The sequence below is a fragment of the Cyanistes caeruleus genome, chromosome 2 (genome assembly GCF_971803275.1).
Source record: "Cyanistes caeruleus chromosome 2, bCyaCae1.hap1.1, whole genome shotgun sequence".
In the NCBI taxonomy this organism is placed as follows: Eukaryota; Metazoa; Chordata; class Aves; order Passeriformes; family Paridae; genus Cyanistes; species Cyanistes caeruleus.
In genome coordinates this window covers 50,788,710-50,804,131 of record NC_141702.1, presented here as the reverse complement: position 1 = coordinate 50,804,131, position 15,422 = coordinate 50,788,710, and the positions used below count along the sequence as shown (strand labels likewise).

Below are 15,422 nucleotides of genomic sequence, written 5' to 3'. Positions count from 1 at the left end.
ATAAGCAGACTGCTCTGTCTACGGATTCAGCTCCTTGTACAAGTGGCCAGATTACTCTTTTGAAAAGAAATTTTGGATCTACTGCCAGAGTTGGAAATGTGGTTTTTGTGTTGCATGTATGAAGTTACAGAAACCCAGTTTCTGTCCTTGCTGAGCCCTTGGGCTAATTCTCAGTTGCAGTTTGACTTACTGTTTATGTTGCAAGCAGGAGCTCAGGGTGAGATGATTTGGTTTCATGCCCCCAATGGGGCAGGAGCACCTCTGGCTCTGTAGCACAAGTACACAAACTCACTGCAGCACCTGGGGCTTCCATGAGTGCAGCAGTGGACACACACCTCGGAGGGGTAGGGCTCCTCCACTGGAAGGAAAGTGATGGGGCTCTGCCACAGCTCTCAGTAACAACTCCAAGAGAGAACAACACCCTTTTGTGTGCTACTACTGGAAAACAGTTTGCTGCATTAGACACTTGTTTTGGAGGCTTATCAATAAACCCTTCAGGCTGGAGATAATGGAACTATTTTCCAGGTGCACATTAGACCTTGCACAGCTACTGTGACAGGAAAATGAGGCTATTAACTCCATAACCACCTGGCACACAGAATAAGAGAGAAACTCTTGACAGATACCACACTTAAGTAACATTTATTTTGTCAGCATAGATGGTCCAAGGTAAAAGTACTCATGCAGTCATGGGGCCTGGCAGCTGTCAAGAACTTTTCCCCAGTTTGTGCTATGTGTAAGCACTTCCACTGAAGTGAAAGTAAGGCAGAACCAAGATTCAGCAAGGTACAGGCACTTTGTTCCCAGTTGAAGCAGGGAAAAATAAGCCTACATTAGGTCCTGGTCCCCCCACCCCAAAAAAGCCTCATGTGTGTTAAAACAAAATGTAAAAAATAAAAATCCCAAAATACAGAAAGTCAGTGTTCCCTAACCATACACTACTAGTTTATGTCATCATAGGTAAGACAAGAAGTATAAGAAACCATAAACCAAAGCTCACTATTGACAAGTGTTGGTTACCTGCAGTACAAGCAATGTGTGCAACACCAAGTGTTCACAGCAGTGCAGCAGCAGCCTGGCTCAGCAGTGCCAGCTGTGCCTGGTGGTTTGTCTAACTCCATAGCTAAACAATTGCTTGTATAAGATAGGAAAGGTACTTCAGATTCCACATACCTGGTTACATAAAACAGTGATTTACAAAAAAACTCTCAAACAATATTCTAAATAAATAGTTCATCTTCATGGCTATATACAGAGCCTCTCTCACATCAGTTATCCAAGAAGGACATGTCTGTGTCCATGGGTGCTGGGGCAAGTTCACACAGGTAGAACAGCGTGGCTTCGCTCGCCTCTGCCTCTGTCAGTGGCTCCAGACGCACCAGTTTGCTCTGGGTGGGCTGGGGATCCAGGCTGCTCTCCAGGAGCTCGTCCCCTTCAGCAGTGGAAGGAGTTTCAGCTGTGAAGCTCCCACTCTCAACAGCAGAGCCTGGGTTCCCATCGAGGAATGCAAGGAGTGGAAACGCAGTGTAGTGTATCAGCTGCTTATCTATGGAGGAAAAAATGCCCAGAATATCAATTCATGTACCTTTCTACATGCAGAAGGAAAAAACAAAATCCATCCTACAGTACTTATTTAAAGAGTAATTAATAAAAAAAAGATAGATGTTTGTGTTTTTAAAGAATTATGTTCATGTATAACATTATTTGTGCAGATTCACCTGCAAAATATCAGTTTCTCTGCCTCTAGTGCAGAGACAAAAATCTAAAAAGCAAATATACTAAGTATTGTGTTTTGGTTATTTATCAGCATAACATAAAACCAGATAAAGAGCAAATAACTGAGATGGCTTTTAGAGTAATGTTCAGCAGTTGAAGTGTTTCAGTAGATCACTACAACTAAGCTGATCTGGGCTTAGTACCTTGCATTTCCTGGGAAGCTGCTGGACCGGCATTATTCTTGTTAGTTTCTTTTCCCTTTGTCTCCGTCTGGGAAGAAAAGCAAACTCTTAAAATACATGTTTAAAGCCTGTTCCAATGCCACTGGAAAACAGCTGAACAACTACTATAAAAAGTATTTTTTTTGTGATAAGATGCAGTGGAATAGTTAGTATTACCCACACTAACACACCTTGGCTAAGAAAACATGAAATGGAAACACAGGCTACAAAGCAAGAACCAAAATTAATGCTTTAAATGAACTGGAAAAATTCAAAGTTCTACATCTTTGCTCCACTGCTTATTGCTGTATTTCTTTTCCCATCAGACAATACAGATGAAAGCATTCTGACAGAAGTGCATACAATGTTTGCTAGTAAAAAAATCAGGGGACAACGAAAGTCAAGAGACTGGTATAATGTGGAGGTAATACAAGTTTTAAAGGACACTACTAATTAATTGGGGTACTTTTTCCTTTGCTGTTTAAAGCCCAAGAGGATGAACTCAGCTGCAGTATTCCTATTCCCATGCAAGTCTTAAAAGCCAGAGCATGAAGTGCCATGATTCCAGTAAAGAAAACAGCAAAAGATGAGTGAATTTTGCATCTCTCACTACTGCGTATGTTGAGCAATGGATTTAAGACTTACTTTGGTATTAGTGATATGATCATGATCTGTGGGATTCATCTGCACAGAACTTGTAAAAAGCTGAGTAAGACAAAAGACATCAAGTTTTAGGTATCTCAGTGTTGCTATTAAGAATACAAGACCATTGCTTCTGCATGTGTGAGAATAACCCCTGAACTTATTCTACCCTCTATGAGGACTGGAGTCTATTTACAGGTAATCACTGCTTTTACAAAGAAAATCTAGCTTTGGTTTTGAAAAAAAAACAATGGTTTTGAATTCCATGAACCCTGATCACAGAAGAACTGTATGACATCTAACACGGTTAGCTGCAGTCTTAAATTACCAGTTGCTTCTGACACTGCTGCATGGATAATCCTGCCTACAAAATGGATGAACTTAAGTTGCAAGTGACACCAAGCCGGAAGGAGTCATCAGTAAGTGCAGAGCAGAGGTACTTTTAAGAAGGATTTCAGTGAAATGGAAGAGGGGACAACAGGCACTCCAGCAGGTTCAACATGTCACCAGGACCCATTAACCTCATGCACTGGCCCAAGTTAGGATTAAGGAACAAATGAACAGGGAGAAGCACCTCAGAGAGGTGATACGTGAGTCATGGCAGACAACACCCTGCCACCAGCCAGCAACATGGCCTTGCTACATGGAGGTAGATTCTTTTTAACCCCAGTTCATTGAGAAGACCACAGATGATGTGCCATGTTATTTCAAAGCAAGAGTATTAATCGACATCTAAATTCACATCACAACAAATATAAGCATTATTTCATTAAGAAAGCCACTGTTCAGTAACAAACTTAAGCATTCACTTGAGCAGTGGTGTAGCATTAAGACTTCCACCAGTGCTCCAGCATCTCATAAAAATTTGTACTTTGCTTTGTAAAGGGAAGGAAAAAAAGATCATTTGTGACTTAAATCAATATTAAACAGCAACAACACACACAAATGTTTTCTATAGCCTATTATGAAAATACTTAAAATTAAGTCAAAATTACATCAACCAGGAGATCTGGATCTATGCTGAACTGTCGTCCTGACAACATAGCCTGGAAGTCCTCTAAACTGCAGTCGATACTGTCCAGATAATCCAGAAGTTCAACTCTAGAAGGCAAACAGTATTTTATTGCCATATCCCTTAATAAAGAGAAATCCTTAAGTAAACTTTACACAGATGTGCTACATGCATCTAAAAATCTTCACCAGAACTAGAATGAACTAAGTCTTTCACAAGAAATGACCTCTGGAAAAAAAACTGAAGACCTTTTAGCCTCTTTAGAGGACAGCCCAAGTCAGCAGACAGGTGCTCTAGAATAGGTATCACAGGAATCACATCAACATAACAGTATTATGTGACATTAGCAGAGATGCAATTCTTGCATCCACATAGCCCTAATAGGTCTAATCCACCTGCAGGAGTGACAAAAATAAATCCTGACAGTTTACACCACCTCCACAACATTACACTGCCAAATTAAACATCTCAACTCACTCACCTAACAGTGAAAATCACAGGTTGCATCATACAATACTTAAAATAGAAGGATCTTCAGAAACTGGCTGGAATAACAGTGGCCTGCAAGTTTAAAGTTCTAAGTAGAAACTGCTATTCAATTCTTTTTGCTTCAATCAAAAAATCAGTTCTAATACTTGAAAAAACAAAAGGCTAGACTACTCACTTTCCAAGAAGATTTATATTCTGTGAAATTACTCCATTTTCATTGAGTATGGAATCCATCACAGAGACTGGGTCTTCTGCAGTTAAAGTTGACTGGTTATTCAGCTGTACAGCACTTGACATGAGTGGGTTTGTGCTGTCACTGGCAGGGCTGACTGGATCATTACCTGGGACAGCAACTGATTCAGTGCTTTTATCCCCTTGAATTACAGGGGCATATTCATCTTCATTATCATCTTCCACAATTACAATATCAGGAGAGTGGTAGCTACAGCTACAGCTGTAATGTGAGATAAATTAATTACAACATTTCATACACATTTAAATTGGTATTCTTCCACAGGTTTAGTTATCTCTCACTTTAGTCAAGCTACTAGCAGCAATTAAACTTTTCTACTTTTTTACACTAAATACAGCAAGATAATCAAAATACCTATTTTCCATTGATACAGTTCTGTAACGATCAATACAATTAATGCAGCTCAGTTAGCAGACAGTGTTGTGCCAGACCACAATAACCAACTAATAGTTAAAGAGCTATAGGAACACCATCACTTTTGTCATTAGAACAACTATAAGCTTGTATATAAATGTGAAGTATGTACAAGGTCATCAAAGCAGACAGACAGCATATATTTGGTGTATTTCCTGTTAAACAGTATCAATTCTGGAGCACCCATAACGAAGCATCCCAGTCTACAGGTTTGTATTTAACCTTATTATACATACCAGGAACAAAACCTGAAAACCAAGAGCAAGCCTCAACTGATTTGCTTTCATCTCTGTTGTGGTTCTTAACCCTTATGAAGCTGTTAGTTATCTTGTCTCTCTACCACAGCCTTTTTCTCATGAAGCTTTTCTATCAGAGACTGGCAAGCATCAGCTGAGTGCCAGTTAAACACAGTTAAACAATGGTGCCAGTTTAAGTGCAAGCTACAAATAATGAGTTTTTTCCCTTGAGGCAGAGTACAGGCCCTATGAATCCAATGCAACTCAAGAGAGTTGCATCTAAATCCCTGGACCAAGTTTCAACTTGCTTGCAGCTGAAAGATGGACAACTTCTGTAGTATTGGAATACAGACAGGAAGGAAAATAATCACAAAAAGTAACTGGGACTGTAAAAAATCCAGAACCCTGAAATTAATTGGCTTAAAGCAAAGACCACACTAAAACCTGACAACCATTCTCCACAAAAACCTGCAAAAACAAGGGAAATAATTCCTGTCTGTACACATAACCAAAAGGCAGGAAGACTTCAGATCTCTTAAGATATCTGAATTACTGCATATTATACAACACTGAAAGCCATTTATTAATATACACTTCTTGAGACTTCTTACTTGGAAGAATCTGAAGTGGTATCTTCACTTGTTTCTGGTGTAACAGGAAGATTTTCTTCATCAGCCATGGGATGTTCTTCCTCACCCACATCCTCAGTGACATCATAAATAACAATGTCATCTGAAATCTGTTCCCTTTGTTTTAAGCCCTCATTTCTGTTGAGAGGTACCTGAGAATTATTTTTAAAAGAGTCAGGGCACAGAGGGATGATGAGCTTCAGCATTTTGACAGTTATCACTATCTTACAATGCTTCACATCTAATGAAGTCTAAGAGCTTTCCTACACCTTGGAGATTACAAGCTGTTTGTACAGATCTATGTTTAATAGAAAAAGCCATACAAGTAAATAAACAACTGGAGAATAACAGCTATAGGAAAAAGAATTAGGTAAATACTACAAGCATAGAAATAAAATTATACTAGCAATGTCAGATAATAGAACTAAAAATATTAAAACAGTGACTGCTGTTTAAACAGTACTTTGTTATACAGCTACTAACTCTAGTGCCATACTACAGCACTTGTTTTAATGATTTCCTCACCAATCATTATTTGGACAGCAGAAAACAACTTTCAGTGGAGTGACTCATTCAAATGTAACAGGAACATGACATGATTTTGCTGGGTTGGATGCTTCCTTGCAGAGCAACACACTGGACCCTTGTCTCTTTATGGGGTCAGGGATGCCACATTCCCAGAGATAATAATGCAACATTATTTGTGCTATTTCTAACAGCACCATTCTTAAAAGCAAAGTGCTTTCAGCAGGATCATGTCAAGCTGTATTTAATACACAGGTAACTGTTCTAGACATGCTTATGTTGGAAAGTGAATGGTGATTATCAACATATTTAGCTTCTGAAAGGAAACAACCAGAGCCTATAACTTCTCAGTAACAGCTGTGTCATAGTCTCCATATGACAATGAATTAGATTCATCTGCCCACCTGCACAGAGAGTACTCACAATAGAAAACTTACATGGTGGCTACTGTCAGCTGGTTCTTTCACAATTTTCTGAAATACATTCGACTTTGTAGGTCCATTAGTATTCAGAAGTAGAGGCCTACATTAGAAAAAGTAAAGAAAGAAGACCATCTCAAACCCACCTCTTTGATAACTAGTCAACAAGGCCTGTCAGTTTATCAAGTGGACAGAAAGTTTTCAAGACCATATTTACCTCTTGCGTTTTAGGCTCACTAGTTGGTTATTCTGCACCAAGGTAACAATGAATTGTACAATCTGTAAGGGAGAGAACACTATTGTTAGTTGCTATACTTTGAAATTGTTTTTCAAGTACCAAAGCACCTTATAGCAAAAGACACCAAAAATAAAATCTATACATAAACAGCAAAACACTTCCTTTGTATAATAATTTTTATACAGAGCTGTTCAGAAAACGTAAAAAATCAAGGTAAAAATCAGTGCTGATAATAGCTAAATAGCAATTCAATTATTAAAGAAAGACTTTTCACATAGCAGGTGATAAGAGACGGCTTTTACACATCATACAATACAGAGAAAGACATGAAGCAACTCAAACAATTAAAAGAATGACTAAAGGCATACAGGGATGTGGACCATATACATAACCTGTATCTGTAAATAGTGGTTCTGGTGAAAGGCATTTTTGACAAGATTCAGAAAAAATTACATGTACAATTAACAGTATTCATCAGCTGTCTTTCCTTTTGAAATGTTAGCCTTCCTTCTCTTATGTTTTAATTCTAAGACTTTAATGTATGTATCTGGCTTGAAGAAACTGGGAAAAAAAAATCAGTAAGTCTCTGCTACAAGGCTACTTGAAGTGATGCCCCTTCTCATATGTCAAAAAAATAGGTCTATAAACTCTATGCATTTATGAGTTTTGGTAGATCATAAATCTAACTGTTAAATAATCTAAGTTAATTAATATATTATCAATAGGTTCCACTCAATTATCTATTCCTCTGGTAACATTAGGAATATACAGTCAGTGGGTCTATTAAGGGGGGCAGCACTGAACTTCCAGTACAGAATCTTGTAATTCTTGCAGTGAGAAAGTTTCTCCTGAGATCGTTGACACAGGAAATTAGATATCTGATTCCCAGAGTAATACAAAATGGATGGATCATATTAAGTGTAACTTAATGACTGATGTAGATGTTCTTGAGCCTTTCCCTTTGAAAATGTTTATAAGACTTTAGCCTTGTTTTCTACTTATGCAATAAAATACCCTGAAGGTTTGTATCACTAGGGTTTGTCCATCATATACCACCCTACACTTTTTTCTGTTAAAGAGAGATTTGACATTATAAAAAGTTGAGTGAGGGCAAAGCAAGTAACATGGCAAAGCATTCCTACTTCAGAAGCACTCAAGCAACACGACACTTGAATGAAGCCTTACCTTTCGAATAACTTGCTGCTGTTGCAAGTGTTTTGCTCTCAGTTCTGACACTTCCCTCCAAAGGGATTCATTCTCTCTGTTAAAAAATGATGATTTAAAAGTCACACTAAAACTAGTTATTCATTACTCATACATTCATCATTTAAAAATTAACTATCAGCATTTAACAGTTACCAATATTAGCTCCAGTAAATGGGCATGTTAGGTGATAAAAAAATAACAGGACCAAGTCAGAGCTAGCAATTTTCATGAAATGCTGCCATTTTGGAAACCTTGGTTCTTCCAGTACTCACAGGACTCCAGCTACTATCCTATTGAAACCACAAGCCTTTTTTCCAACCGTGTATGCCATATTAAGAGGCAGGTTATGAGCACCAAAAGCTTCAATAAATATGGGCAGACAACATACCACCCTCCTCTCTTTTGTAGCTCAATTTTCAACACAAACAAGCAAACTCCACTGGTGTTTGGGTTTTTAGGAAATCTTAAAGTTTTCAGAAATAGCAGCTTATATGCAATGTGATGCAGGATATTATTACTCGCTCCTCAAACTGCTCCTATATTCAACATACAAATTAAGAGTATGGTTCCATCACAAAATTAACAGCAGAAGTCAGGGATTCTGAACTTTCTCAACTTTTTCACTAGCTTTATCAACATGTTTTGTAGGACCAGGTCTTCTGATTTAGCTCTAGTTTCTACCTCAATCACTTTAAACTGATGGGATAACAATATGGATGTCAAAGACCAACCACTATGTTCTCATCTCTACAAACTGTCAGCTCGTTAGCAACTGGCTGTCATTTCAGTCAAAGCTAGCCCTGCTCTGGGCAGCAGTTTGGACTTGATGGCCTTCTGAGATTCCTTTCAAACCAAATTCATCTAGGATTTCAAAAGGGCAAATATGATTTTTACTCTAGACTAGCCAGATTCTAACAAAGACTATGCCTAAGCAAAAGAAGTTTGCCTCTGAATATTCTACCACCCAAGTCACTACAACTGAAGTCCAGAAATGAGAGAATTTACTTATTAAAACCTGAACTAATCAGTGACCTCAGTACCACAGAGGTACACTGTCATGAGACGTTCTACTAAAAGAAATAGAAACTAACAGAGTTTCTGTTGAGGTGATGTGACTTACAGTGAATGACCTTATGCTTATATATATTCTCTGTATCTACAAATTCCAAAGGATTAAGTAATTTGTGACACACATCTCTCTCACTGTTGAGAATAAACCATAATTTCTAAGCAGGGAGTAATGAAATTCTAAAAAACTATTTACATTTGTGTTTTCAACTGTTTCTCTGTCAATGAGGTAACTAATGAATTTCTAAATTAGATTTCTAAACACACTTTCAGAGCTATTAACTCTTTTACAAGTTTAAACAGTGAGGGAATGAGGACAAAAACAACAGGAAAATAGAAAACAATGAGCAAATACATTAATTGTCCTACAAAAGTATTATATGTAAGCTACACAAACCAAACTCTGCCTCAAACCAAATACAGTAACTCTTTCAAACTTGATGGCAAAAACCAGCATAATTTATACTAAGAACTGATATTCAGACTCAGCATCTATATAGAACTATTATTAAAGGTGTTATTTATTTAATTGCCTACTACTAGACAGTTCTGCAAACACCAACATTGCCTATTACTTTTAATAATACCAAAAAATTCAATTTTAAAGCAACTTTTTAATAGAAATTTATGTTCCTAAAGCAATAATTGACATCAGGCAACCAGAAATCAAGAGACACCTAGAATTACGTCTTGGTCTGGTTTTGAGTACCACAATTACTCAGCATTAAGGATCAGATACTGATGAAGCAACTTACCTCTTCAAAAGAGTCAACTGAGATTCAATAGTTGTTTGTTTAATTTGCACCTTTTGAGCACTGCATATTATTTTAGAGAGATCTTCCTGACGTATCTTGTTTTCTTCAGGTCTCGAAGAAGAAACCTTTAAAAAATTAGAATCCAGAAAAAACACTTCCCTTAACTCATGCTTAACTATTATGCTCTTTTGGAGATCAAGTATATTTTCTTACTAATGTTGACAAAACATGCACTTAATTTAATAATAAACTAAGAATCCAAAAAACCCCAAAACCAAAAATACATATAGATGTATACCATCCTAAAAACCCCAAAACCAAAAAATACAATAGATATCACCAGCGCATTAGCTTTAGTTGTTACAAACATTTGTGTACACCCAGACTCTTCAGGCATTTTCCCAAGTACTCTACTTCATCATAACTGCATCACAATAACCTGGTGATAACAAGTGTATCACTGTGCTGGTTTTGGCTGATGTGGGGCTATTTTCTTCATAGAAGCAAATACAGGGCTGTGCTTTGGACTTGTGCAGTTGTGCTGCAGTGCAGTGCTGGCAATTCAGAGATGTTTTTGTTACTGCTGAGCAGCACTTACACATGGAGTCAAGGGCTTTTCTGCTTCTCACCTCACTCCACCAGCCAGTTGTCTGAGGCTGCACAAAAAATTGAGAGGGCACACACACACACAGCTGGGCCAGTTATCCCCACGTGACCAAAGGAGCATTCCATACTGTACTGTATCATGCTTAGCATATAAAACTGGGGGAAAAATAAGGAAGTGGGTGGGGGATGTTCAGAAAGATGGCATTTGCTTTCCCAAGTCACCATTACATGTGATGGGGCCCTGTTTTCCTGGGGATGGCTGAACACCTGCCTGCCCATCGGGAGTGGTATTCCTGGTTTGGCTTGTGTGTGTAGCTTTTGCTTTACTTATTAAACTGCCTTCATGTCAACCCATGAATCTTCTCGCTTTTACTCTCCCGGTTCATTTGCACATCCTGACATGGGAGGAGTGAGCAAGCAGCTGTGTGTGAGGCTGAGTTACTAGCTGGGGTTAACCATGACATCCAGTTTAATTCGCCATATTTCTATTTGCCAACTATATCCACTTAACTCAATACCAGCAGAGCACACTTCAGAAACATAATGAATGTGTTTATAGGTTTGCCCCGTTCTCCTGGGTGTAAAGGCTAATGCTTACATAGCTTTGTTCTGAAACAACCTACATAAATGAGCAGTTTCTTATATTGCTGATGGTAAAATCAAAACATGCTCCACACTTCTAATACTCATTTTCAAATTGTCACATTATATAACTCATGCTTTTTTGCCACTTGTGAAATTTTACTATAATGACAGCAAAGTAGATAAAAAAGCCTTGTCAAATTCCCCAAAATATATTTAAACAAGCTCAAGATGTAAATGAAAGCAGGGCAGTTTGTTTCCATAAACTCTGAACTTATTTCCACTCACAATCCTGCAGTTAAACTTTACATGAACTCAGCGATTCATCAATACTTAATAGTACAGGTTTTCCACATACTGAATTTTCACTAACCTTCCTTTTAATGTGTTCCAGCAAGTCCTCCCGGCCCTGCCTAAAATACGCATGACGAAACTCTACAGGACCATCTCGCTCCAGTTTGACAATTCCAGAATCAACATGGACAACTTTACGGAAGCCATCTTTAAAAAAATAAAAGAAAAACCTCAAAACCCACATTAAGAAATTCAAAGTATGCTGTCCCAGCTATCCTGTTACCAGTTTTGAGGGTAAGACAGTACCCTAGTTGCAGAGAACACAAGGCCACTGCCCAAAGTTATAACTTAACTTTTATGTAAAGGATTTAGAATTGTGATAGAATGCAAAAATCCAGGAACTTACACATGTTTAACTGTCTGACAAAGCTTGCCATGTTGTTATGCTTGAAGTATTTGGGAAGAATCTCTTTTGCAAATCTCTGTTCATTCAACACCAAGAAACTCTTTCCATTCTAAAATGAGAGAGACACGTTAAGCTACTTAAAAAACCATAGCAGAAAACACACTGGGCTTTTAGAATTAATCACCAGATTGGAATGTTTCCTTTGTGCATGCAGTACATTACTGATCTGCTTGCCTACAATTTTCCAAAACAAAAAGTGTACAACCCTTGCAGTTGCAAAGCAACTGAGTACTATCAATTTACATCATCACCTGTATCTGAAGGGGAACGTCTCTATTGTTACACACTGCTTTATCAAGATATGAAACAATCATTACCAGCAATTATCACAGTTTCACTACAGAACAATACAGAACTATCAATTTTGAATGTAATTTTGAAGCCCTGGTAAAGAATCTTAATAAAGAACCTGAACAAGAAAAAAATACCAACAACCAGCTGACAGTCCCATCTGCTTTTCACTGTAAAAGCATGATTGGGTTGATAAGACTTATAGAGCAGATGGAGCTGTCAAAGAGGTGAAGGTGTCCACTGGGTTTTGGAGTTACTGAAAAGGTAGTCACCTAAAGCAAGATTCCCCTTCTGGAATGCCAATTATGAGGGAAGATTATCTTTTATTTAATCCACAGGCTTTAACTAAAATAGAAGGATCAGCTCTTTGTTCTTCAATGACTGCACTCCATTTAACTACAGGGCAAGTTAATTGGCAGAATGCAAATTACCTACTTCATAATAGTTTAGGTTTTGTCTACACATCCACAATACTCTCACCCTGTAGTTAATAAGAAGGCTTATCTTCAACAAATGTCAACACTTTTCCTACATCTTCTTAAAAGGCCATTTTAGTTTAATGAGTCACTTTTCTTATCCTCAAATGCCAGCAGTTCTATGAGCCCAAGAAGCTTGAAGAACCAACTGTAAGACCACATGAAGGCTCTTGTCCAAAGGCGCGTGTCCTTGTTTCAGATAAGACAGAATTATTTTTTCTTTCTTAGTAGCTGGCAGAGTGCTGAGTTTTGGATTCAGTGAGAGGATAATGTGCATGGTTAGTTGGTGTTTTAGTTGTTGCTGAGCAGTGCTTACATTAAGTCAAGGTCTTTTCAACTTCTCATGTGCTGCCAGCAAGCAGGTGCACAAGAAGTTGGGAGGGTACATGGCCAGGACAGCTGACCCAAACTGGGCAAAGGGATATGCCACACCAGAGAACATCATGCCCAGTATATAAACTGCAGGAGTTACCCAGCAGGAGGGCCAACTGCTGTTTCTGGATGGGCTGGGTACTGGCCTGCAGGTGGTAAGCAATTGTATTGGGCATCATTTGATTTTCTTGTGTTTTCTGTTTTATTACTGTTATCATATACTTTACTTCATTTCAATTTTAAATGGTTATCTCATCCCACAATTTTTACTTACTCTACCAGGGCATGGGGAAGTGAGCAAGTGGCTGAGTTGTACTTGGCTGCCAGTGGGGGTTAAACCACACAGCTTGCTCCTGCAAATCAGCAGGGAGCATCAGAAACAGGATGTTACAAATGGCTCTCCACTGGATGACTTAGGGGCTTAAGCCTGAGAGGAAGGTAGGGAGATGAAAACTTCCAGTAATGCCTACCTACCTCCTGCTGAGGATTAATCAATGGAAGAAAAAGGGGAAGCTAAAGAAGTGGCAAGAACAGACTATTTTAGGCAAGGCTGTGTGTAAAATTCACAAACTGAATGTGCTGAACCAGGTGACACTATGGTGACCTGTGACACCAACAGACAACTTCCATATGGTATCTCACTTTATCATCATTTTGACATTGTCTAAACCTAACACACGAAATTCTGGGAAACGCATCCATGAGCTCTTGTCGCCCTGAGAGTCATTTACAGCAAAGCTGTACAGACATTAAGGCCTGTAAGCTTCACTACACAGCTAAATACAATTGTCAACTCCTAGCACCAATGACTACAGCATACAGCAGCTTTCCAAGTGCTCCATTCGGTACTCATCCATATCACAAGTAATCCCAATACTTCCCCCCAACAAGAACAGCCTTGCAGAATCTCAAACAATTATTCTTAATGTTAATTAAAAAAATAACATAAGGACACCTAACAGGTATTGGTGTATTTACTTGAGATAACATAAGCAATAGATTTGGAAATTCTCTATTAAAAGCATAAGCAAACATAGCATTTTTAAATGTAGACAACATCAATCTTCATACAGCCTTTAGTATCTCTCTTCCAAAAATAAAAAAGAACATGCTCCAAAAACACTACAAAAACCCCCCACCCTAGAACAAAAACAAACAAAAAAGAAAAAGAAAGAAAATGTAATCTACTGAGCCCTCCTGCTTCCCTCTTTGGGAAGTTTTGGCTGAAGGTACTGGTAAACCATTTTCAGTAAAGCATTCAAGACATTTCATTATTTCTGAAGCATTTAAAATAAGGAGCTCTCAATTGAGTTTAACTCAATACCACTTGTAGATATTGATACGATTTGAGAACGAGATTTTATTTAAAACAGCATATACGAAAAAAATGAAGTAGCTATTATGTGCTTAGCTTTCAGCACAAATGTCAATGATGCTCACTGTAACGATTTGCCAGCCCTCCGTTGCGCTGTAGGAAGACTGGTGCCCAATTCGACTTCCCCCGTGGCCCATCCCCTTCCCGCCACCCCAGCAGGTGGACACCGAGCCCGGGAAGCCCCCGGCCATCCCCCACGTGGCCGCTCCCCACCGCCCCTGCGGGATCCGGCCCCGCGGGCAGCACACAGGAAACAACAGCAGGCCTGAGCACGCCACTGTCCCCATCCTCCGGAGCTCTCCCGCACTCCCCGGCTCACCGAGGGCGAGCCCCGTTCCTGGTGCACCCAGCGGTGGGAAATCCCCCACAGCTCCACGTTCCCCGCACGCCGGCTCCTTAAGAGCAAAGCAGAATTTCCCGTCTCCCGGGCCCCTTCGCACCCCCACGGACGCTCGAGACTGCTCAGTCAGAGCCAGCCAGACAAACCCTCAACGCGGGAGTGCCTGGGGACGCGCCCCCAGGGCGGGCACCGGAGCTCCTACTCCACGGTTAAAACAAGGGAGAGGCGAGCCGGCCTCTCCCGAGCAGCTCAGCTCGGCCTGGCCCGAGCCCACCCAAGCCATGTGGCCGTGCCCTGATTTTCCGTCCTCCCCGCGCCGAGGCCCGCGGGCCCCGCTGCCCGCCGGAGCGATGCGCAGGGTGATGGCGGGGGGTCCGCCACACGCGGGCGGGTAGGGGGTGGGGACGGGAGGGGGGGAAGGGAAGGCGGCCGACCTGGCTCCAGGTGATGAGCTGATTGCTGGGGGTCTCGCCCAGCAAAGCCCACAGCTTGCTGAGGAAGGCCGGGACCCCCGGGCTGGCGAAGGGAGGCGACGGCTGCTGGGGAGGCTGCGGGGGTGGTGGGGGTGGTGGTGGTGGCGGCGGTGGCTGCTGCTGCTGCTCTTGCTTCATTGTCGCTCGGGAGCCTCCGGGGCCTCTGTCTGGGGGAGAGAGCACAACCAGACCGGCCTCGCCCCGCCCCTCGCCCCCACCCCGCATGCGCGGCGGCCCCACCGCACGCGCGCGTGCCGTCCCCGCCCCTTCCTCTGCGCCTTACATAACGTCCCCACGTGCGCCGCCCTCACGTGTCACAACAGC

General features: G+C 40.5%; 1 protein-coding gene and 1 long non-coding RNA gene across 6 annotated transcripts; one reads left to right on the top strand and one right to left on the bottom strand.

The window, feature by feature from the left end:
- Positions 1 to 623: 623 nt before the first annotated feature.
- HSF2 (heat shock transcription factor 2) lies at positions 624 to 15,422 on the bottom strand. Of its 5 annotated transcripts, XM_086876908.1 has the most exons (14): positions 15,060 to 15,392; positions 11,712 to 11,820; positions 11,385 to 11,512; positions 9,824 to 9,948; positions 7,980 to 8,055; positions 6,774 to 6,835; positions 6,575 to 6,659; positions 5,595 to 5,764; positions 4,422 to 4,534; positions 4,256 to 4,331; positions 3,575 to 3,680; positions 2,583 to 2,642; positions 1,920 to 1,986; positions 624 to 1,546 (listed from the first exon to the last, which is right to left on the bottom strand). In XM_086876908.1, exons 1-14 carry the CDS (start codon positions 15,321 to 15,323, stop codon positions 1,269 to 1,271), a joined length of 1,719 nt encoding a protein of 572 aa, XP_086733034.1. In that variant the 5' UTR covers positions 15,324 to 15,392; the 3' UTR covers positions 624 to 1,268. The 5 variants fall into 5 exon arrangements, with proteins under 5 accessions (XP_086733034.1, XP_086733032.1, XP_086733035.1 ...); XM_086876906.1 differs by having other exon boundaries at positions 4,256 to 4,534; positions 15,060 to 15,422; XM_086876909.1 differs by lacking the exon at positions 2,583 to 2,642 and having other exon boundaries at positions 15,060 to 15,394.
- Positions 5,862 to 11,546, top strand: LOC111927204 (uncharacterized). The gene is made up of 2 exons (XR_002863443.2): positions 5,862 to 5,937; positions 11,406 to 11,546. It is a non-coding gene; the product is annotated as an uncharacterized LOC111927204 (long non-coding RNA).